Below are 24596 nucleotides of genomic sequence, written 5' to 3' on the forward strand. Positions count from 1 at the left end.
TGCACCGCCAACTGACTGCCGAACGTGGCATATGGGGACATGTCACTGGACAGGGAAAGGCAGTTGGTCGGCTTTAATATTGACATTGTCTCAAGTACCAAATTGAAACTAGTTGCAGAAGCACATAGTTGGGTGAGGGGTTCTGGGTAATAAAAGCGTGAAAGATTCTTAGGCATTTCTTTCATATACTGTGTGTGTGTGTGTATATATGTATATGTATATATATATATATATATATACACAGTGGTTTGAAAAAGTATTCATACCCCTTGAAATTTTCCACATTTTGTCATGCTACAACCAAAAATATAAATTTATTTTATTGGGATTTTATGTGATAGACCAGTGATGGTGAACCTATGGCACACGTGCCACAGCCAGCACACCGAGCCCTCTCCTGTGGGCACATGAGAGAATCCTGTACGGGGGTGTATCTCGTGCACAGCTCCCCTCCCCATAGAACTACATCTCCCACAAGTCTCTGGGGCCAGGGGTGATGTGTCTAGGATGGGCATGGACGAGATGAAGGGTTGCTCCGGGTTGGATGGCAGGCGGAACACGTGGTGGGGATTGAGCCAATGGGGGGCCGTGATGGTGCCTACTGAAGATGCCCAATCACAGGCCCTTCTCGTGCCTGGGAACTGAGTCAGCTGATGGGTGTATTATTGGAGTGCTGTGGCAATCGTTGTTAAAGTGTACATGATGTGTGGGGAATAAATGTGTTTAGCTGTGTACACTGTTTCTGTGCCTCTTCAAATCGAATCTATTCCTTGGGGACCTTTTTTTTTTTCTTCTTGTTTCCAACATTGCCACAAAATATGGAAGGGTATGGTCAGAATATTGTTGTGCATATGCTGTCTGTGTTACTCTCTATCAAAGCTGTCAGAGAAGCATTTTCCATAGGATATGAAGAGGGAAATGAAAGTTGCAGACATCTCATGCTTTGTGTTGGCTATTCAGGTTTATCTGGCTGGGAATGCCTGCTAGATTTAGCAGAGACCACTGCAGTACAGTGAGATGTAAATACATATAGTTTTTGTCCCTGCCATCCCCCTGTATTTCATGACACCAGAGTCACATGACAGACAGTCCAGAATCACTGACATTATACAGGGAGGAGGTGTAGAGCTGCTGGGAGTTTGCATTTGACGTGCAATGAACTGCACAGGCATTGTGAGTGAATTGCATTGGTAAAGCATTGTTACAGTTGTCTTGAGTGTTCACGTTCAGAAGGATGTTTCCTGGACATATAGGACTATGAACATAGTCAGAAATTAGAGATTTTCCAAGTAGTCTTCTGCTACAGCAATGCAGGGCAACCAGTATGTCTTCAGCTGGAGTAGAACTATAGATCTCAACATACCTTGGCAAACAAAGAGTGCATAATGTGCCCCAGCAGGGCATGGGGGGGACTGGAAGTTCTGCTGTAGCTGGAGAGTTGCTGGTTGCATGTCACCCCCTGTAACAGGATTTCTTTATCATCTAGCCGGTGCTTTTACTGAACAACTAGTAATTTAAAGTGCACCTGTCATGCAACTTGAGTGTATTGAATATTAATGTATAGTTAGTAGAATAGTGATACTGGAATTCGATTGCACAATGCTAGGACAGCTTCCAAAAAATGTAACTTTTGTCAAAATGTGTTCTAGTTTTAGATCTTCTTGTACAAAACACTATGACTACATAGTGAATACACGATGATTTCTGATGTGTCCCATGTTCACCCCCAGACATCACAGCACACGCTCATCAAGTTCTGTATATGTTGGCACTTTTAAAAGAATACATTGGTTTTGTGTTGCAGTTTGGGCACTCGGGCTCAAAAAGGTTCGCCATCACTGTGATAGAACAACACAAAGTGGCACATAATTGTGAAGTGGAAGGAAAATGATAATTTTTTTACAAATAAATATGTGAAAAGCGTGGTGTGCAGCCCCCTTTACTCTCACACCCCTAGCTAAAATCTAGTGGAATATATATAGCCTATAGTCACATAATTAGTAAATAGTCCATCTGTGTGTAATTTAATCTCAGTATAAATACAGCTGTTCTGTGAAGCCCTCAGAGGTTTGTTAGAGAACCTTAGTGAACAAACGGCATCATGAGGGCCAAGGAACACACCAGACAGATCAGGGATAAAGTTGTGGAGAAGTTTAAAGCAGGGTTATTGTATAAAAAAAAAAAAAAAAAAAAAAAAACTAACCCAAGCTTTGAACATCTCACGGAGTACTGTTCAATCCATCATATGAAAATGGAAAGAGTATGGCACACCTGCAAACCTACCAAGACATGGCCACCCACCTAAACTGACAGTCCGGGCTAGGAGAACATTAATCGAAGCAGCCAAGAGGCCCATGGTAACTCTGGAGAAGCTACAGAAATCCGCAGTTCAGGTGGGAGAATCTGTCCACAGGACAACTATTAGTAGTGCACTCCACAAATCTGGCCTTTATGGAAGAGTGGCAAGAAGAAAGCCATAAGTCCCATTTGCAGTTTGCGAGAAGCCATGTGGGGGACACAGCAAACGTGGAAGAAGGTGCTGTGGTTAGATGAGACCAAAATTGAACTTTTTGGCTTAGAAGCAAAATGCTATGTGTGGCAGAAAAGTAACACTGCACATCACCCTGAACACACCATCCCCACCGTGAGACCTGGTGGTGGCAGCATCATGTGGGGATGCTTTTCTTCAGCAGGAACAGGGAAGCTGGTCAGAGTTGATGGGAAGATGGATGGAGCCAAATACAGGGCAATCTTAGAAGAGAACCTGTAATGCCCTGTACACATGATCGGACATCCCGACAACAAAATCTATCGGATTTTCTCTGACGGATTTGGGGCCAAACTTGTCTTGCATACACACAGTCATACAAAATTGTTGGAAAATCCGATCGTTGTAAACACGGTGGCGTAAAACACGTACGTTGGGACTATAAATGGGGCAGTAGCCAATAGCTTTCGTCTCTTAATTTATTCTAAGCAAGCTTGACACTTTGTCAGATTTGTGTATACACGATTGGAATTTAAACGATCGGATTTTGTTGTTGGAAAATGTTATATCCTGCTCTTAAACTTTGTGTGTCGGAAATTCCGATGGAAAAAGTCAGATGGAGCCCTCACACGATCGGAATTTCCGACAACATAATCCGATCGCCCTTTTTCCATCGGAAAATCCGACCGTGTGTAAAGTGCATTAGTCTGTAAAAGACTTGAGACTGGGGTGGAGGTTCACCTTCCAGCAACGACCCTAAAAATACAGCCAGAGCTACAATGGAATGGTTTCGATCAAAGCATATTCATGTGTTAGAATGGCCCAGTCAAAGTCATTACCTAAATCCAATTGAGAATCTGTGGCAAGACTTGAAAATTGCTGTTCACAGATGTTCTCCATCCAATCTGACAGAGCTTGAGCTATTTTGCAAAGAAGAATGGGCAAAAATGTCACTCTCTAGATGTGCAAAGCTGGTAGAGACATCCCCAAAAAGACTTGCAGCTGGAACTGCAGTGAAAGGTGGTTCTACAAAGTATTGACTCAGGGGGGCTGAATACAAATGTACGCCACACTTTTCACATATTTATTTGTAAAAAAACGTCGAGAACCATTTATCATTTTCCTTCCACTTCAGTTATGTACCACTTTGTGTTGGTCTATCACATAAAAACCCCAAAACAATACATTTACATTGTTGATTGTAACATGACAAAATGTGGAAAATTTTAAGCGGTATGAATACTTTTTCATGGCACTGTGTGTGTGTGTGTGCATGTATGTATAATATATATACAGTCCCTGACAAAAGTCTTGTCGCTTCTCTATTTTGTAGAAACTCCTGCTATTAACCTGACTTTTAATTAATCAATTGGTGTTAGGAAATAGCTCATATGAAAAGCTAAAGCCCTCCCAAATGATGTTTAATGCACTGAAATAATATAGTTTCACTGAAAAAAGATTTATCATTTAATCAAGACAAACAGGTCAAATTTTGGCAAGACAATAGTTTTGTCGCCTATACAGAAATTGAACAACTTTACTGAAAATCCAAAAATATGTCAGCAAATTAAGTAGTGGTGCTGTGAGATCCAAATTTAATATCTTGTATGACTTCCATGAGCTTGAAGGACAGCATCCATGCGGTTTGGCAAGGATTCATACAATTTATTGATGAAGTCATCAGGAATAGCAAAGTCATCAATAACTAAAGAATATTGATGAACTTTGGGAGGCATGCAAGACTGTTTTCTTTGCTATTCCTGATGACTTCATCAATAAATTGTATGAATCCTTGCCAAACCGCATGGATGCTGTCCTTCAAGCTCATGGAAGTCATACAAGATATCAAATTTGGATCTCACAGCACCACTACTTAATTTGTTGACATATTTTTGGATTTTCAGTAAAGTTGTTCAATTTCTGTATAGGCGACAAAACTTTTGTCTTGCCAAAATTTGACCTGTTTGTCTTGATTAAATGATAAATCTTTTTTCAGTGAAACTAATTTATTTCAGTGCATTAAACATCATTTGGGAGGGCTTTAGCTTTTCATATGAGCTATTTCTAACACCAATTGATTAATTAAAAGTCAGGTTAATAGCAGGCGTTTCTACACACTTACTGGACAATTTATTAGGTACATCTTGCTACTACCGGGATGGACCCCCTTTTGCCTTCAGAACTTTGTTAATTCTTCGTGGCATAGATTCAAAAAGGTGTTGGAAAGATTTTGATCCATATTGACATGATAGTAACACGCAGTTGCTGCAGATTTGTCGGCTGCACATCCATGATGTGAATCTCCTGTTCCACCACATTCCAAAGGTGCTCTATTGGATTGAGATCTGGTGACTGTGGAGGCCATTGGAGTACAGTGATCTCATTGTTATGTTCAAGAAATCAGTTTGTAATGATTTGAGCTTTGTTGACATGGTGCATTATCCTTCTGGAAGTATCCATCAGAAGATGGGTACACTGTAGTCATAAAGGCATGGACATGGTCAGCAACAATGCCAAGGTAGGCCGTGGCGTTTAAACGATGCTCAATTGGTACTAAGGGGCCCAATTTGTGCCAAGAACATTTCCCCACACCATTACCAGCCTGAACTGTTCACACACGACAGGATGGATCCATGCTTTCATGTTGTTTACACCAAATTCCGACCCTACCATCTAAATGTCGCAGCTGCAATCAAGACTCATTAGACCAGGCAATGTTTTTTTCCAATCTTCCATTGCCCAATTTTGGTGATCCTGTGTGAATTGTAGACTCAGTTTCCTGTTCTTAACTGACATGAGTGGCCCCTGGTATGGTCTTCTGCTGCTGTAGCCCATCTGTTTCAAGGTTCGATGTGTTGTGCATTCAGAGATGGTATTCTGCATACCTTGGTTGTAACGAGTGGTTATTTGAGTCACTGTTGCCTTTCTATCATCTCACACAAGTCTGCCTATTCTCCTCTGACCTCAACAAGGCATTTTCGTTCACACAACTACCTCTCAATGGACAGTTTCTCTTTTTCAGACCATTCTCTGCAAACCCTAGAGTATGGATTGGGTGCTTTCTGGTCCCTGCAGGTGTCTGTGCTGGGGGTGCGCAGGTCGCGCACTCTCAGCATTGGAAAGTGTTTACATTGGGCCGCATATATGTGGTCTCTGTGCATTAAAGCCCACCCGCTGAGAGGCCACATATATATGCCACGTGGGTGAGAACAGGTTAAATACAACTTGTGCTGAGAAAAATGCTCTTTGGGGGTCATACTGATGTCATAATTTCACCATTTCTTGAGTTGCTGACCAGGAACAAGTAACAAGTTGCAAGGAAGCTGCATACTTGTTCTAGGTTGGAGAGTCAGAAAGTAATAAACCATTGCATTGGCATAGCTGCAGGGGACTAGAATTTTATTAGTCCACAATGTACTTTCTGTTCAACTCGGTACAGTTTTTTTTTATTTTTAAATTTTTTTTTTAATATCCATCTGTAAAACGTGATTGTATTATACAAATTTGAACCACTTTACATGCTCTATCTTCATGTTTATAGGGAACTTATTCAGATTACCGCTACTTGTATCAATTTTCAATTTAATTGCAAAATGCTACCAAAGGTAACGTTACACTGGTATATTTTCATTTCAAACTTGATTTTGGATTTTTGCTTAAGACTAATGCTATGGAAGATTCAAAACTTTATCACCTATTAGGTGATGCGCTAATTTTGATTGCAGCACACAAATAATTATGGGGTCAGTTCACTGAGACGTTTGAATTTTTTTTTAAATGACATTTTCTTCTTTTCTTCTATGCGACTTTCTATGCGACTTTAAAGAACGTGATCCGATTTTGATCTGACTTTGAGATGAGTGCAACTTGTCCTATGACCAATCAAAGCAATTTCTTTGGTTTTGGAATGGATGAAACCTCATGTCAAATTTATAAAAAATAAAACACAGCATGAGGCCCCCCCCCCCCCCAAATCCATACCAGGCCCTTTGGATCTGGTATGGATTTGGAGGGGGAACCCCATGCAACAATTAAAAGAAAAAAAAAAAACCTGGCATGGGGTCCCCCCCAGGACCATACCAGACCCTTCGAAATGGTATGGATTTTGAGGGGAAACCCCATGCCAAAAAAAAAAAGACGTGGGGTCCCCCAAAAATCCATGCCAAACCCTGCGACCAACCCCCTCCTAAACCATACCAGGCCACATGCCCCAAACATGGGGGGGTGGGTGGTTTGGGCCACCCCAAAGCGTCTTGTCCCCATGTTGATGGGGGCAAGGGCCTCTTTCCCACAACCCTGGCCGCTGGTTTTGTGGTCTGTGGGCAGGGGGCTTATCAGAATCTGTAAGCTCCCTTCAAGAAAGGGGGCCCCCGGATCCTGGTCTCCCCCTAAGTGAATGAGTAAGGGCCCCCCTACCCATTCACCCCCAAAAAAGCAGTGTAGTGTAAAAAAAAAAAAAAAAAAACCATGAGCCAGTTTTTGACAAGTCCTTTTATTAAGAATGAATAATGTCCCTTGTGGTAGCTCCAACATAAATCACGGTGTCCGGCACCGACCCGATGAAAAAAAAAAAAACGCTCCCCTACTGATGCTGGCTCCTGCAGTTCTGTCAGCCTTAGTGTCTGACAGCTCCTATAAAACTATGGGGCGTGGCCATCAGGTGACGTTACACGGAGACCCTGCCCCTTGTGATTTCACGCACCAAAGCACCCACCCCCCCATGTTGAGGGCATGTGCCCTGATATGGTTCAGGAGGGGGGGCCTCGCTCGTGCCCCCCCCTTTCCTGGGCTGCATGCTCGGATAAAGGTCTAGTATGGATTCTGGGGGGGGGGGGCACGCTGTTTTCTTAAAATTTTTTTGGCGTGGGGTTTTCCCCCAAAAATCCATACCAGACACTGGTATGGATTTTGGGGGGGGGGGACCCTTGTCATTTTTTTGGGGGGGATTTTGCATTGCTAACATTGCATACACTTGACCTCAGAAGAACATGTTGCATGCCACAAGTGGGATCAGTTAAGATGTTCTGACTTGGATGCGACTTCCATTCAATTCTATGGGCTAAAATCGCACCCAAGGCGGACCAAAATAGTTCAGGTACTTTGGACCGAAACAAGTCGGACCAGTTAAGATGGCTCTCATAGGGAATTATTGTTTTTTTTTCATGGGAAGGAGAAGAAGATAATGGGACTTTAAAGGAGGCACACAGTCAATATGAAAGGTATTGGTTATGTGTCAGATTTAAACAATAATACATGATACTGATTATTATCACAATATTTCATCTGGATACATACATATAAAAGCATGAATGACACATATCCACGTGGAAAGATTGTGGGTATAACATCTCTTGACTTCCCATTACTATTAGGAATAAACACCATAATTTACAAAAAAAATCATATATAATTACACAGGTACATGATTCTGATATAAGATAATAAAAAACACAATCGAATTAAATATAAGTACAAAAGCTCGACGCGTTTCATGGAATTTTATCCACTCTTCAGGAGCAAACGTGTACATCTGTAAAAAACAAAAATCCTTGGATAATTGTCTTTTGAAAGAAAAAGCCAAAATGGGGGAAAAACTCCCATTAGAAATGGAGTACTCACAAAATCGCTGTGTATAGAAAGTGCAACACCAATGGCTGGAAACCCCTAGAAAGGGGCATCTTTTCCGGGAACAATATGCATGGCCCGTGCAAGGTGACATCCAGGGATGCTGAAATCCCTGCAGGACAATTTCCTGAGCGTGACTGTGAATGTTTCCTATGATTGTCTTGAGTGTGTGGAATGTGATGTCGATGCACATCCCTGGATGTCTCCTTGCACGGGCCATCCATACTGTTCCCGGAAAAGATGCCCCTTTCTAGGGGTTTCCAACCATTGGTGTTGCACTTTCTATACACAGTGATTTTGTGATTTTTAAAGGGGTTTTTTTTCCCCCATTTTGGCTTTTTCTTTCAAAAGACAATTATCTAAGGATTTTTATGTTTTTTACAGATGTACACATGCTTGCTCCTGAAGAGTGGATAAAATCCCATGAAACGCGTCGAGCTTTTGTACTTATGTTTAAATTGATCATGTGTGTTTTGTTTTATATCAGAATCATATACCTGTGTAATTATATATGAATTTTTTGTAAATTATGGTGTTTATTCCTAATAGTGATGGGAAGTCAAGAGATGTTATACCCACAATCTTTCCACGTGGATATGTGTCATTCATGCTTTTATATGTATGTATCCAGATGAAATATTGTGATAATAATCAGTATCATGTATTATTGTTTAAATCTGACACATATAAATACCAGTTTTTAACCTTATCATATTGACTGCATGGCTCGTTTAAAGTCCCATTTTCTTCTTCTTCTCTTTCCCACATAGATAGGGATGGAGGCATGACTAGGTCCCTGCCTCATTTAAAGTCCCAACAAACCTCCTCTTATTGTTTTTACATTTCATGCGACATGTACTCTAAAATCGGAGCGCATGCCGCACCAGTGTGAACCGGACCTTCAGTTTGTTCAGTTAAGTTTTGACAAAAAGAAACCTGGAAGCTGATTGGTTTCTATGCAGAGCTGCACCAGATTTTGCACTCTTCAGTTTTAGTAAATCAACCCCTAACTGTCATTGTTCTCTGCTGCCTCCTTCCTCTGCTATCAGCACGAGTCATTTCTGACAAATTTTTCTGACACCAAGAAATAAAAAGATGACAGGGGAGGGAGCTCCAGCACAAAGCCTGTGATTGACAGCCACAGCTCTGTTCCTGTGCAGTGTGAAGGTGGTGTGCCCATTCCTTCCAATGCGCTCTCCCAGAGCTCTTCTCACTGAAATTTTCAGCTGTCCGCCCCCTGCTTTCTGATAGCTCAGACAACCTGTATAAATTCTACACTATGAGTGGCTGTAGAGAAGATAGGGCTGCAGATAAACAGATACAACTTATGTAGGAGGATTTGTTTAATCTCTGTGTATCACCTAAGGCTAGTCATTTCACTGGGTATATGGAAGGGACTACAACTACCTACATTTTTAAAGAATTTGTATTTTCTCATGCAACAGCTCCTCTGCATCTCAAATGCCTTTTTCTGATTAGTCAAGAAAGACCTTATGGAAATGCTCAATTATTTCATAACAGTTGCCAAAATTAATGTAAAAGTCTACAAAAATGTATTATTTATAAGTAAATAATGCAGAGGGTAAATTCAGCTATAAATAGTCTTTAGTGAATTCTAATTGGTAGCTAACACAAAGCCATGAATATAATACTTTTCTCTTTTCTGATACAGTGGTACCTTGGATTACAAGCATAATTTGTTCCAGAGGAATGCTTGTAATCCAAAGCACTCGTATATCAAAGCGAGTTTCCACATAGGAGTCAATGGAAACTTAGATAATTTGTTCCACAGTGACTGCTATTGTATGCAGTACTGCATGTGACCAGAGGGGGTGGGGGGTGTGGGCCATTGACACTCGGATGCACTCGGAGAGGCTCAGAGACACTCGGGAAAGGAGTGCTTCCAAGTGGCTCCGAGTGTCACCAGCGCCCCCGCACCTCTGGCCAAATGTGGTACTGCACACCCCAGAGGCTTGAATCCTGCTCGTCTTGCGAGACAGCGCTCGCAAACCGAGTCAGGATTTAAAAAAAATAATAGCTTGTATTGCGAAACGCTCGTAAACCGCGTTACTCGCAATCCGAGGTATTACCGTATAGTCCAATAGAAGCATGCATAATGGCTGTAGTTCCGGCAATTCCACAGGACCAGTCTAAGGCTTTTTTTCCCCCTAGCATTGTTTGTTCTCAAACGCCCATCATTAAATAGCGGATTGTGGTCCGAACACAGACCAAGCGATGCTCCTGTCCAGACCGTCAGCCCGCCAATCAGCAGTCATTGGTTGCTGGGTTCCTGGGCATCCCAGCAACCAATGATGTTGCATGTGCGCCCCTCCCCCTGCTGCTCGCGGCTCCTGTCTCACACTCCCTCCCTGCAAGGTGTATGATGTCATGTGTGCACCCCGCCCCCTTCAAGGTTCTTAGTGCAGCTCCCACCCCCTGCAGCATGTTACCTCTGTCGGCTCCTCCTGCTCTCAAGCTACACAGAGATTTACTTTACTGTGATTTACAGGGGCACGCTGATGGGCGTACACTTTATGTAAAGGGGCACTCTGATGGGCACATTTTATGTTAAGGGACACACTGATGGACATATTTTATGTTAAGGGGCACGCTGATGGGCATATTTTACGTTAAGTGGCACGCTGATGTGCATATTTTATGTTAAGAGGCATACTTTATGTTGAGGGGCACAATGATGTGCACATTTTACATTAAGAGGCGCTCTGATGGGCACATTTTTATGTTAAGGGGCACAATGATGGGCACATTTTTATGTTAAGGGGCACAATGATGGGCACATTTTTATGTTAAGGAGCGCTCTGATGGGCACATTTTTATGTTAAGGGGTGCTCTGATGGGCACATTTTTATGTTAAGGGGTACTCTGATGGGCACATTTTTATGTAAAAGGGCGCTCTGATGGGCACATTTTTATGTTAAGGAGCGCTCTGATGGGCACATTTTTATGTTAAGGGGCGCTCTGATGGGCACATTTTTATGTTAAAGGGCGCTCTGATGGGCACATTTTTATGTTAAAGGGCGCTCTGATGGGCACATTTTTATGTTAAGGGGCACAATGATGGGCACATTTTATGTTAAGGAGTGCTCTGATGGGTACATTTTTATGTTAAGGGGCACAATGATGGGCACATTTTATGTTAAGGAGTGCTCTGATGGGTACATTTTTATGTTAAGGGGCGCTCTGATGGGCACATTTTTATGTTAAGGAGCGCTCTGATGGGCACATTTTTATGTTAATGGGCGCTCTGATGGGCACATTTTTATGTTAAGGAGTGCTCTGATGGGCACATTTTTATGTTAAGGGGCGCTCTGATGGGCACAAAATAGTTGTTTGTACTCCATATAAAGACAAGAGCAAATGTAAAGCTATTCTAGTTCCAACTACCCACATGTTTAATATTGTAACTGAAACGTGACAATAAATAATGTTGGAATTTGGACCTCCGCTGGAAGACAATTGTAGTGAGCGGACCTCCTCAGACTTTAACGTCTTCCTGCCGATCGTACGGACATATGCGGCCTCGGCTTTCAGGGGTTATACCGGGATGATGCATACAGCTGCAGGCATCATCCTGTTACCTTTCTTTAGAGTGGGTGGTCGGCTCTTCAGGGATAACAACCGATGCGGCTAAAATCCACTCGCTCGGCTGTTATCCAGGAGCGAGAGGGGACGCCCCCCTCCCGCCACTCTTCCCGGGCCTCCCGCCCCACCGGGAGACCCAAGACACGATCCGGCACTTCCGCCGGCTAGAGGAGGACTGAAAGGAAGCCGGAAATGGCTTTGTTCCAGTCTTCTTTGTGTAAACACAGAAGCGGCGTCACAACGTCACTTCCGGTTTATTCGGCTGCCAGTAGCGCTGATTTTTAAAAAAAAGACAGTATTCAGAGTTGCTGTTTTTGGCAATCTTAATACTTTGAAGTGCAAAGGAGGGATTTGGGGTCTTTTAGACCCCCGATCCCTCCATAAAGAGTACCTGTCACCACCTATTGCTATCACAAGGGATGTTTACAAAAAAAATTTTTTTTTAAAGTGACAATGTAAAAAAAGAAAAAGAAATTAAATTAATAAGAAAAAAAAATTAAAGCGCCCCTGTAAGCTCGCTCAGCAAAGAAAACGCACACGTAAGTCGCGCCCGCATATGTAAACGGTGTTCAAATCACACATGTGAGGTATCGCCGCGATCCTCAGAGTGAGAGCAATAATTCTAGCACTAGACCTCCTCTGTAACGCTAACCTGGTAACTGTTATTTTTTTTTTAAAGCGCACATATGGAGATTTTTAGGTACCGTAGTTTGTCGCCATTCCATGAGAACATGACATGTTTGGTATCTATTTACTCAGCGTAACATCATATTTCACATTATACCAAAAAATTGGGCTAACTTTACTGTTTCGTTTTTTTTAAATTAATGAAAGTGTATTTTTTCCTAAAAGAAATTGCATTTGAAAGACTGCTGCGTAAATACAGTGTGACATAAAATATTGCAATGACCGCCATTTTATTGTCTATGGTCTCTGCTAAAATATATATATAAAATGTTTAGGGGTTCTACGTAATTTTCTAGCAAAAAATATGGATTTTAACCACTTACGGACCGCCGCACGCCGATATACACGCTAAGTTTGAAGAGGAATGGCTAGCTGCCATAACCCCGGTATCCTCTTCTTCGGCTGGCGGTCCGCTTTCCGATAAGAGTGGTCTCTGCGGTGGATTCTCTCCCACCGCGCTCCGGTGCCCTCCGCCGCTTACCGGAGTCGTCAGCAGAGGCCGAGGCGATTGGATGCTGTCCCTTGCTGGGTATGGAGACGAGTGAGGGGAAGATGGCCCCCACCCGTCTCCATAACATTGCAGGGCAGAAGCAAAGTCAAAAACGTCACTTCCACCCATAGCTCTTAAAAGGCCATTTTTTTTTTTAAAAGAATTTTTTTTTTTATTACATTTTAGTGTAAATATGGGATCTGAGGTCTTTTTGACCCCAGATCTCATATTTAAGAGGTCCTGTCATGCTTGCTTTTCTAATACAAGGGAGGTTTACATTCCTTGTAATAGGAATAAAAGTGACACCATTGTTTTTATTTTTTAAAAACAGTGTAAAAATAAAAGGTAAAATAAATAAGAAAAGAAAAGAAAAATGTTTTAAACTCCCTGTCCTGACGAGCTCACATGCAGAAGCGGACGCATACGTAAGTAGCGCCGGCATATGAAAACGGTGTTCAAACCACACATGTGAGATATCACCACGATTGGTAGAGTGAGAGCAATAATTCTAGCCCTAGACCTCCTCTGTAACTTAAAACATGCAACCTGTAGAATTTTTTTTAAACGTCACCTATGGAGATTTTTAAGGGTAAAAGTTTGTCGCCATTCCCCGAGCGGGCGTAATTTTGAAGCGTGACATGTTGGGTATCAATTTACTTGGCGTAACATTATCTTTCACAATATAAAAAAAATTGGGCTAACTTTACTGTTGTCTTATTTTTTAATTCAAAAAAGTGTATTTTTTCCAAAAAAAGTGCGCTTGTAAGACCGCTGCGCAAATACGGTGTGACAGAAAGTATAATGACCGTCATTTTCTTCTCTAGTGTGTTAGAAAAAAAAATGTATAATGTTTGGGGGTTCAAAGTCATTTTTTAGCAAAAAAAAAACAAACTGTTTTTAACTTGTAAACAACAAATCTCAGAAAGAGGCTCAGTCCCTAAGTGGTTAACTTGCAAGCAACAAATGTCAGACATGGGCTTAGTCATGAAAGGGTTAATTGGGTAGCTGTGCTCTAGATCTAGAAGCTTGTTCGGTAATATGAAGGAGACTGTGAAGTGTCATTGACATCCAATCACGACCTCCTTGACCAGCTCCCAGCGGTCACAGCTCTTGACAGTCCTCTGATCCCGGCCTTTTATACAGGGGCTGTGGCTTAGCAGCCGCACGTGACGCTCGTTTAAGCCCACCCATGGAGCGCTCTGATTGGCTAAGGGGGGGCTTCTGTTTGTTGTGAGGGGACGGAGGCCGCCATCTTTTTATGCCCGGACCTAGAAGCTGCTGCGGGGTTCCTGTAACCGAACAAGACGGGGGGCTCGGCGGATTGTATGGAAGCTTAGCAGCCTCGCCCATTACTGCGGTCGGGCAGACTGATAGCCCTCGGACCGGCGTCCTCGGAAAGTGTCCGCTTTTCGTGGCTCTGGCGGGAGGATGAACGGAGGATAAATGGTGCCCAAACCGGACAGCGGCACCTTCCTCCTCCTCTTTCTGCTGGTGTTAACCCTGACCGAGCCGCTGAGGCCAGGTGAGTGGAGCTGAGGGGGAGGGGGCGCGGCCTGGTGCTAAGATGGCTGCAGGCTGACTGTGTGTACAAGGCCCCCCACCATTCATCCTCATAATCCGGATCTCCATAGAGGTCACACACCCACTCACATACACAGGCCTCCCCATCACTGCCCATTCTATGGCCTTACTGATTATTATTATTATTATTATACAGGATTTATAGAGCGACAACAGTATATGCAGGGTACACAGTATAAATACACTTTAATACAGTAGGGATCAGAGGACCCTGCTCCTTAGAGCTTACAATCTAAAAGGTTAAAGAGCAAATGTCACCCAACCATCTGTATCTATATGTGTCATGTCACATCCTACATGGGTGACAGGGGTCCCAGCACCCATCTGACAATGAACCCCTAAAGGTGACCATACACTATACCAGGGTTATGCAATTAGCGGACCTCCAGCTGTTACAAAATTACAAGTCCCATCATGCTCTGCCTCTGGGTGTCATGCTTGTGCCTGTCAGAGTCTTGCTATGCCTCATGGGACTTGTAGTTCTGCAGCAGCTGGAGGTCCGCTAATTGCATATCCCTGCACTATACCATCTACTGTACAAGGGCCTGTCTGATTGGATGCAAATTCCATTGGGTTGATTTAGTGTGTCTTCCATTGACATAGGTTTGGAAAATCTGAATGAGATTGTACAATCAGATTGTATAGCGTATGGTCGGCTTAAAGTGGTTGTAAACCCACTTTGAGGGGAAAAAAAAAACAAAAAAACTAACACCTGCAAGAAAAAGGCATAATGAGCTAGTATGCATAACATACTAGCTCATTTTTAATACTCACCTGAGATCGAAGCCCTCGCTGCGGTGCCCGTACACAGCACCCGCTGGCAAAATCGCTCCCGGGGGGGCTGTGATTGGCCGGAGCCACAATGACGTCACATGCACGCAGTAACGGCACACTCACTGAAGCAACGGTACATACGTCAGTTTGTGTCAGTGTGCATGTGCCAATGGATACAGGGGATATCTCCTAAACCAGTGATGGCGAACCAATGGCTACAAATAATGTAGCTGCTGACTTTTAATATTAGCTCACCTGTCCTGGATGTCGGCACCCCAGCCAATGTTTCAGATCAGGTGGGTGTGGTCCCTGGACACCGTCATGTCATTCTATTATGGCAGTCCGGGTCTGCCAGGCTATGTTGACTTCTGTGTTGTTCAGCCACTTTTCTTGTACATATGTACAGATTCTACTTTTATAATATATGTATTTAATAAAAATGTATATATTTTTTTTTTTCAATTTTTTTTTATTATACCTTGTGTATTACATATTATGATTGACTCCTTAAACACTAGGGCCATTAAGGGGGAACATTTTCTCCATTTGATTTATGTCACTGGGATGTGGGCCCACCCTTTAGTTTGACCTTCCTTACCTCAACTTTTCTGCATCTGTTTCAGATGTAGAATAATACATATTGGCCTAAACTGATGACTTTTTTTAATTTTTTTTTTTTTTTTTTTTTTGCTATTTATTATAGTAAAAAAAAAAAAAAAATTGTTTTCAAAATTATCGTGTTTTTTTTTTTTGTTTGTTTTGTTTTGTTTATAGCGCAGGTGATCAAATACCACTTAAAAAAATCTCTGTTTTTCTTGTTTAAAAAAAAAAAAAAGCTCTATTTGTGGAAAAAAAAAAAGGACATCAATTTTGTTTGGGTACAGCATCGCACGACCGCGCTATTGTCACTTAAAGAGATGCAGTGCCGTGTCGCAAAAATGGAGAGCAACTGAGCATGTGCAGAACAGGGTGAGACAGTGTATTACTGGATTATAAACAGTATAGACACTTATTATTAATGTTTTACATAACTATACCTGCAAAAGGGGCCAGCCTGAAGTGATCTAGCAGGACTTAAAGCGGAACTTTACGCATAACAACTTGTTAAAAAATGTTCTTTAGCAAGAAACATACATTCCACATTAATAATTATGTGTGTAGTAAATTGCCCCCAGCATTGCTCCTGTTTCTTCTTGCTGGAGGCTACCATTTTGCTGAAGGCCAAAGCCCTTGAACAGCAGTGAATCAGAAAGCATAACTAAATCCATTTAATTTACCGTTTTTTTTTTTTTTTTTTTTTAAACAACAGTTACATACTTGGAATTGCTAACTGTCACATTTGCTTGTCCCCTTTACCAAACTGTCAAATTATCAAATGGCTGGTGTCATAACTGAACACATGTGCAGTTCAAACAGAAGCCTGTAAAGGATAGGAGGGTTTAATTCTGCTGTAAGGCTGTCAGCAGATCGGCCTCTACAAATTCAGCAGTGCCTAAAAATGGAGCGCAACTGAGCATGTGCAGAGCAGGGTGAGACAGTGTATTACTGGGTTTTAAACAGTATAGGCACTTATTATTAATATTTTACATACAGTAGCTATACCTGCACAAGGGGCCAGCCTGAAGTGATCTATTAGGACTTAATTTTCTGCCTTCCACTTTTTGGCTACTTTCACACTGAGGCGTTTTTCAGGCCCTTAAGGGCTAAAAATAGCACCTGTAAAGCACCTGGAAAATGCGTCCCCTGCCACTCCAGTGTGAAAACCCGAGTGATTTCACACTGGAGCAGTGCGCTTGCAGGACTGGAAAAAAGTTCTGCAAGCAGCATCTTTGGGGTGAATACACCGCTCCTAAAACGCCCCTGCCATTGAAATCAATGGCCAGCGCTGCCGAAGTGCCCACAAAGCGCTTCGGCAGCGGCGCTTTGCGGGCACCTTTAATCCTTTTTCTGCTGCTAGTGGAGGTTAAAAGCGTCCCACTAGTGACCGGAAAGCGCCGCTAGAAATACGGTAAAGTGCCGCTAAAAATAGTGGCGTTTTACCGCAAATGCCCCTAAAGTGTTACTGAACCCACAGTAGTAAAATCAGTCTGTATATGCAGTAAAGCATGTTATATATTCTCTGTGGAATCTAAGGGGTTATTCCTCTGTATTGTGTAAATAGGCTGTTTGATTCTGTCTTCTCTGATCCTCCCCTTTCTTTTACTGTCCCCAATCCATCTGCTAATACAACAGAATCTTGGAGGCTCTCTGCACATGCTCAGTCAGTTAGTTTTGTTTTTTTTTTCTTAGGAGGGTGCATGTGATCAGCACAGAGCCAATCAGCACTGTCCAGACAGAGGGTCAGGGTTAATGCAGCCTCGTAGAACAGTTAGAGCAGAATGAAAACTCCTACAAGCTTTAATCAGACACTGATAGAAGTCACAAGACTGCTATATACTGCTGATGAGAAAAGATATTTAACAGTTTATATTTACTAAAATGATTTAATTTCCATGTTCTGTGTACTGTGGAAGAACAGATATAGTGAATGCAGGGTCCTGGGTTTAGTTTTACTTTCTGACTAAAGATTCACTTTAACCACTTTCAGTCTGGGCCAATTCTGACATTTCTCTCATACATGTAAAGATCAGATTTTTCTTGCTAGAAAATTACTTGGAGCCCCTTAGAACAAGTCTATTGATCAACTTGTGTACAACCAGCCCGCAGGAAATTTTTCTCACGATCAGGTTAAACCAAAAAAAAAAAGAAATTACTTTTGTGTATTGCCTGCGTTAGGACTGGACACTATATCGGGGGTCTCCAAACTTTCTAAACAAAAGGCCAGTTTATTGTCCTTCCAACTTTGGGGGGGGGCTGGGTGTAGACTGTCGCCAGTAGGAGTGGAAATTTCCTGGTATCAGTGGAAGTAAGGATCACCACATTTTGTATTTGGGGAGGAATAGTGCTCCTTCATTAGTAATGAGCAAAGCAAAAGGCCGCAGTTTGGAAACCACTGCACTATACAATCTGATTGTACAATCTCCTTTAGATTTACAAATATGTAATGCAAGGGTCTGCCTAATTTGATACAAATTGAACGGTCTGTTCAGGTTTGTCTTAATATTACGTAGTTTTGGTAATCTAAGGAGATTGTATAGGGTATAACCAGCTTAAAGGTGAAAATCCAGGCTAGAATTAACTATGATTAACCCCTTGCTGCCTGCTATATAGCAAAATGACATTGCCAAAGTGGTTGCGATATCCTGACCGGACGTCATATAACACAGGATTACAAGCCGATGCGTGCATCACGGCGAATGTTGTTGCGGTGTCAGTCTAACACACCACAACTCCAATCTAGGTAAAGAGTCTCTGACGAAGACTCTTTACCACGTGATCAGCCGTGTCCAATCTTGGCTGATCACGATGTAAACAGGAAGAGCTGTTTATTGGCTTTTCCTCACTCGTGTCTGACAGATGCGAGTAGAGGAGAGCCGATCGGTTGCGGCCCATCTGTGCTGCCTATCAGTGCCCATCATCAGTGCAACCTTATCAGTGCTCGGCAGTGCAGCCTCATCAGTTTCCATTAGTGAAGGAAAAAACTTATTTACAACATTTTATAACCGGAACAAAAAAACTTTGTTTTTCAAAATTTTCTATCTTTTTAATAAAAAATAAAAACCGCAGAGGTGATCAAATGCCACCAAAAGAAAGCTCTGTTTGTGGGAAGAAAATGATAAATAATTTTGTCTGGGTACAGCATAGCATAACCGCGCAATTTAAACAGCACTGAAAGCTGAAAATTGGCTTGGGCAGGAAGGGGGGAAAATGCCCTGTATTGAAGTGGTTAAAACAGCTCCCTTCTAAATCCTATTCTAACTACCCTAGAAGGAAGATGTCTAAGTTTACCTATTCAGGGGGCTCCAGACTGGTTACATGATCAGCTCCTAGTGCTGGCTTCAGTGTCAAAGAGGGACAGCCGACAATGGATGCCCTGTAGTAAGTCTGTGTGATGTCACTGCCCAGGCATTGCAGCCGTTGTTGGCGAAATCTCTCCTCTCCCCTGACTGCTGGAGAGATCATGTGACCAGACTGGGGTGCCCTGAGAATGGGTACGTTTAAGCACCTTCCAGTGGTTGGAAGAGGGCAGTGCACAGTTTCAAACTTAGATAATTCTAGCCTGGAACCCCACTTTAAGTCGGCCTTCACCACTGAGAAGAGCACATTTTCTGATGTGATGTACCCCAGCCGCAAGTTTAAAAAAGGCCACACACCCATTGTGTACAAATGCAATGGCTGTCATTATCAAAGCACTATGGGGGTTGATTTACTAAAACTGAAGCGTACATGATCTGGTGCAGCTCTGCATAGAAACCAATCAGCTTCCAGTTTTTTTTTTGTCAAAGCTCAATTGAACAAGCTGAAGTTAAAAGCTGATTGGCTGCCATTCACAGCTGCCCCAGATTCCGAGTGCTCCAGTTTTAGTAAATGAACCCCAGATAAAACCTTGCTTTCTATAACTTTTCTCGTTTTGACTGCGGAGGCTTGTGATGCAAATCATCATGTGCATGTCATGTGTGTCGAATGTTAACAGTATCTAGGAATGCCATGGCTGTTGAGAAGGATTTCCTGTATACTTGCATAACTCTGCATTATTCTGTCTGTGCCCGGCATGTACAGACGTCTTATATGAAGGGGAACGACAAATGAATCTACTCGCAATGCATTAATGCTTCAAAGCTTTCAACAATTTGTTTTGACATAGAAAGCTAATAACCTTAATGTGCTGCAGTCATGACAGAGTACTTGAAATAGATTTTAAAGCTGAACCCCGTGATACAAGTGCATTTGCTCCATAAGTTTCATTACATAGGCACATATATTGCTGTTACTTTTTTACATTAGAATGTCATTGTTTAGGAGAACATGATCTTTGTAAACTATGATGTCATAGCTCTCATTAAGAGAACGCAGCTACAGCCAGACACCCACAGGAGGTGTTGAGTTAGTGGCCTTGTTACTTCCTCTCACTGGGTTGTATTGCTTTAAGGAACTACAATTGCCACCATGCCATGGGAATTGCAGTTGTGAATGGGGCCGATGGCCGAGTCTTTCCAGTACAACAAGCAGTGACTTATTTACGTTGCTGCTTACTGAAACTAGAATTACACAGGGGATGTCACAAGACTGTGCCTGGGGATATAGCTTGCATAACAGCATCTGGACTTACAAAATGTATATTAGGGGACCAAGCCCTTCTTATGACTGCCTCCAGAAGGGATTTCTCGGGGGGTGGGAGCTCTATTTGAAAACACGAAGGACTTGTTGCTGAAAGGTAAGAAATAACATTCATAATCAGAAAATTCTGCCTGGGGGTTCAGTTTAAAGTGGAACTAAACTCCTTTTGTTGCCCAAAACAGTCACATTTAAAGCTGATAACCAACTTTCTTCTCACTAGAACTGAATGGAATGATCAGTCGCCACGTAGATCATACCTTTTGTACCATGTTTCTCTGTTGTCTGCAGATCCCCTGATAATCTGGGTTTAGTTGTGGCTTTGTACCATGCAACACTCTGTATAGCTTGCTTATAGACTCTTTCCCTTCCACAGACACTTCCTGCAGCAGCTAAAGTCTGTAACACTCCCTTTATAGTCTCTCAGACTCTGCAAATTATGTAGCTTTCTTCACAGCTCTGATGGTGGGTGGGATAGAGTACATTCTAATTAGCATTCAGTACCACCTACAGGAAGAGTCCCAAGTCCCGCCTCACAGATCACAGCATTATTCAAAAAGGATGTGCCTTCATACACAGCCTATTCTGAACACTAGCTGTACTGCTACTGCGCAGGATTGAACGGATCACCATTAAAATTCAGTCCTGCCCAGTTAAATATGCTGACCAGTGTGAACAGGAAAAGTCCCACCCCTCAGCTCCCCCCTCCCAGAGCCATGCTCTCTGTGAACTGATTCATTTGCATATGAAGGAAACTCCTTCATAATCTCCCATAGCCCTTCCTCTGTTCTGTAGTCTTGCAGTAAGCCATTATTCTTTGGCATGCTGTAGACTGGAATGACACAGGAGGAGGTATGACACATTTACACCTTTCACCACCCACACCAGAACTGGTACAAGTGACTGCCATAGCCTGTGTTTCATCAGATTTGGCGAATGAATGTGTAACGGAAGTGACGTTTTGTCACCGCCATCTTGCTACACCCCACAGTAAGGATAGAGTGGGAAGGGGGCAAGTGGACATCTTGTTACACCCACTGTATGTTTTGCACTTTACACTTATTTTTAACTGTAAACTGAGGTTATATAGTGAAATACAGTAGTTAGAACTCTGTTGGACTGTTTAGATGTTGAATTTTAAAAGCAGCGGCAAGCCTGCTGATCTCACAGGTTTGCTAATCTAACAGAAATTCTAAGTACTGTATTTCACTATATAAACTCAGTTTACAGTTAAAAATATGTGTAAAATGCAAAACTCCTGTGGGTGTAACAAGGTGTCCGCTTTCCCCCTTCTCATTGTATCCTTACTGTGGGCGAGTGCGCGGGGTGTAGCAAGATGGCGGTGACGAAATGTCACTTCCGTTACACATTCTGACGGGTCGCCAAATCTGACGAAACACTTGCCCTGATGCTACAAAGGATCGTGGGACATGTAGTATCAGGACTAGAAAAGGAAGGAAACAGGAAGTCAGAGTACTTTGAAATTCAGTCAGGAGGCGGAGTGACATCACAGACACAGAAACCTTCTGTATACAGCTAAAGGAGAAAATTTACATACAAACTGACACCGGGGGTTGTGATTCATTTACATGCACAATGCATCTGTTGTTTTGGGGCGAAAAGCCTGGAGTTCCTCTTTAAGGCATGCTGTGAATGCTAACTGTCACAATTGCTTGTGCCCTCAACAAAACTGTCCAGCCGTCAAATGGCTGGTGTCAAAACAAACAGAAGCTAAGATGACCGCTTCCTGTCCTGTAATGGATAGGAGGGTTTAGTACTGCTTTAAAATAAATAAATAAGAAATCAGCAGTAGGCACGTCTGGCAAGTTCAGTGGATAAGTTGGCATGTTGGAGCAGGCCTAAAGTCCTGTACATTACATTACCCTGTAAAGTATGATGAGGCAGGAGTGTGACCACAGCCACTCACAATTCACCCAGGAGCTCCAGAGGACCAGTCACAGCACTGGAGAAAGCCTACTGGAGCAAGGAATATGGTAAAGCTGGGTGCACATGGATCAAAATTAGTTTGGTTCAGCAGGGACCAGCTGAATTTTGATCTATGTGTGGCCTTGCCTGTTGGACAGAAGCTGCCCATCAGATCAGCTTCTGTAGAATGGGACTGCTGGAAAACCTTGTTCAATCAGCTGCAGTGTATTCTGACAAAGAAGAGTCCCCATTGTCAAAATACATCTCGGCGGACAGGATTTCTGCATCCACCTCTCTTGTGTGGATGGATGAATGCATGTATGCCAGTTTAAGTGGTTTTACTTTAATCCTCTGCTCCTGGAATAAAAGGCCCCTAACACACAATGAGACTATCGGACAATTTTTTTTTTTTCCATGCTAGTCTCATATGGAAAGCAAATGGGTTACAAAAATTCTCAGACAGAATGCAACGTCAGAAATTATCTATTGTAATGTATCCTTTCATTTCACAGTTGCACAGTTTTGGTCATTTGAAATTTTTTTTTTTTCATTCGTTCTGTTATCTTACAAATAATTTTTTGGTGCTTTTTTAGTGATCCTTCCACAAGAACTGTCGGAATCCGCTCTTGAAAGCTGTGTACTAATAATCAGATTATCAGACGATCGCTCCAAATGTGCTTGTTTTCCTCCAATTTTCTCATCGTGTACTAGGCATTAATGAGCATTTAACCCATGCACAACCCAGGGGGCGCAGTTTGGCATGTTAGCCCTGGGCGACTGGATGACCTTGTTCCGGCACTGAATGAATGGTCCTATCGGGTCTGCCTAAAATACTGATGGACGAACCCGATTGGTCTGTTCATGTGAAAGGGGTCTTATGCAATTTAAGAGCTGCCTGCTTGCTAATATGTTTTCAAATTTTAGGTTTACTTCCACTTTGTGATATTTTTATGGCTCAAATGCATTCCTTTAACTTGCAATACTGAATTTAACAGCAGGCTTCTAACTGGTCCTCAGGACACGGTGTGTTTTCTGTTAGTACCCTGTTTGAATACTAAATGTGGTGTTTACCAGGCAGTAGTTTAATCTGGATGTAATTTAACATGCTGCCTGTGTCATATTTTATATGCAGATTTTTAGACTGCTGCTGTTGGTACAGCAAGCATTCCATTCTTCCTCGAACTGAACAATTGCTAAGATAAATCAATAAGCCACACTTGGCAGTGTTTCAAAATGTTATTGCATTAGGTACCCATACATAGCGGCTGCATTTTTTTTTTTTTCCCATTACTTGGTGGTATCTCTCATTTGTCTTCGAGCTGAATTCCAGGCAGATATAAAAGACACAGCTCTGTTACAGTGCAGCTCTGTTATAAATACGTCATAAAATTTATTTTTTAATGGAAAGCAGTGTATGTACCTAAAATTTACCTGGAATCGGCTTCTTGCAGTCTCTGTTCAGCGGGGCTGATGTGTGAGAGGAAGAAGCAGCAGAAGAGACCAGTCAGTTCATGTGTTGATAAGAAGTATGCGAGAGAGAAGAGCGACAAAGATGAGCTCATCACTGTGCTGCTTCCTTTTTGAACTGTCCAGGCAGAGGCTGGGGAGAGTCCAGAGCAACCTGAGCTTTAGAGGCAGTGGATTGAATGATGCTGGCCATCAGATTGAGGACATCTAGAGGCATAAAAAAGAATTGGAATTGTAGGGGAAATCTCTAGATTGAAGGCAAAAACTGGTTTTGTTATTTTATTGGTAACCACTTCAGCACCTTAGTCTGTATATACCGCTTCATTATCAGGCCATTTTTTTCGTTTTTAGTGCCATGTTAGTTTGACAATTACTCAGTCATACAAAATTGTATGCAAGTGAGTTTTTATCATCTATTGGAAATGGATACCTTTTGTTGTTGTATTTAACAACCGCTTTTTTTTTTTTTTTTTAAACTAATTTTAAGTTGGAAAAAAAAACTAAATTTCCCAGAGCGTCTTCCGGGAAGTCTATATGCGCAACCTGTGGCCCTCCAGCTGCAGAACTACAAGTCCCATGAGGCATTGCAAGCCGCTGACAGTTACAAGTATGACTGCAAAACACAGAGGCATAATGGGAACTGTAGTTCCGCAACACCTGGAGGGCCACGGGTTGAGCACCCATGTGCTAGAGAGATGCTGGCTCCGCCCTCTACAGGAAACACAATACAGAAACAGTTTA

General features: G+C 42.4%; 1 protein-coding gene across 4 annotated transcripts in view; it reads left to right on the plus strand.

Annotated features, from left to right (window-relative positions):
- The first annotated feature begins 14089 nt into the window (after positions 1 to 14089).
- Positions 14090 to 24596, plus strand: part of DGCR2 (DiGeorge syndrome critical region gene 2) — a 103625-nt gene continuing 93118 nt past the window's right edge. For all 4 annotated transcript variants that reach the window (XM_073629159.1, XM_073629165.1, XM_073629168.1 and 1 more), the window contains exon 1: positions 14090 to 14415. In XM_073629159.1, coding sequence (XP_073485260.1) covers positions 14337 to 14415 — 79 coding nt within the window. In that variant the 5' untranslated portion in view covers positions 14090 to 14336. The remainder of the gene's footprint in view (positions 14416 to 24596) is intronic.

The sequence above is a fragment of the Aquarana catesbeiana genome, linkage group LG01, assembly GCF_042186555.1.
Source record: "Aquarana catesbeiana isolate 2022-GZ linkage group LG01, ASM4218655v1, whole genome shotgun sequence".
NCBI lineage: Eukaryota > Metazoa > Chordata > Amphibia > Anura > Ranidae > Aquarana > Aquarana catesbeiana.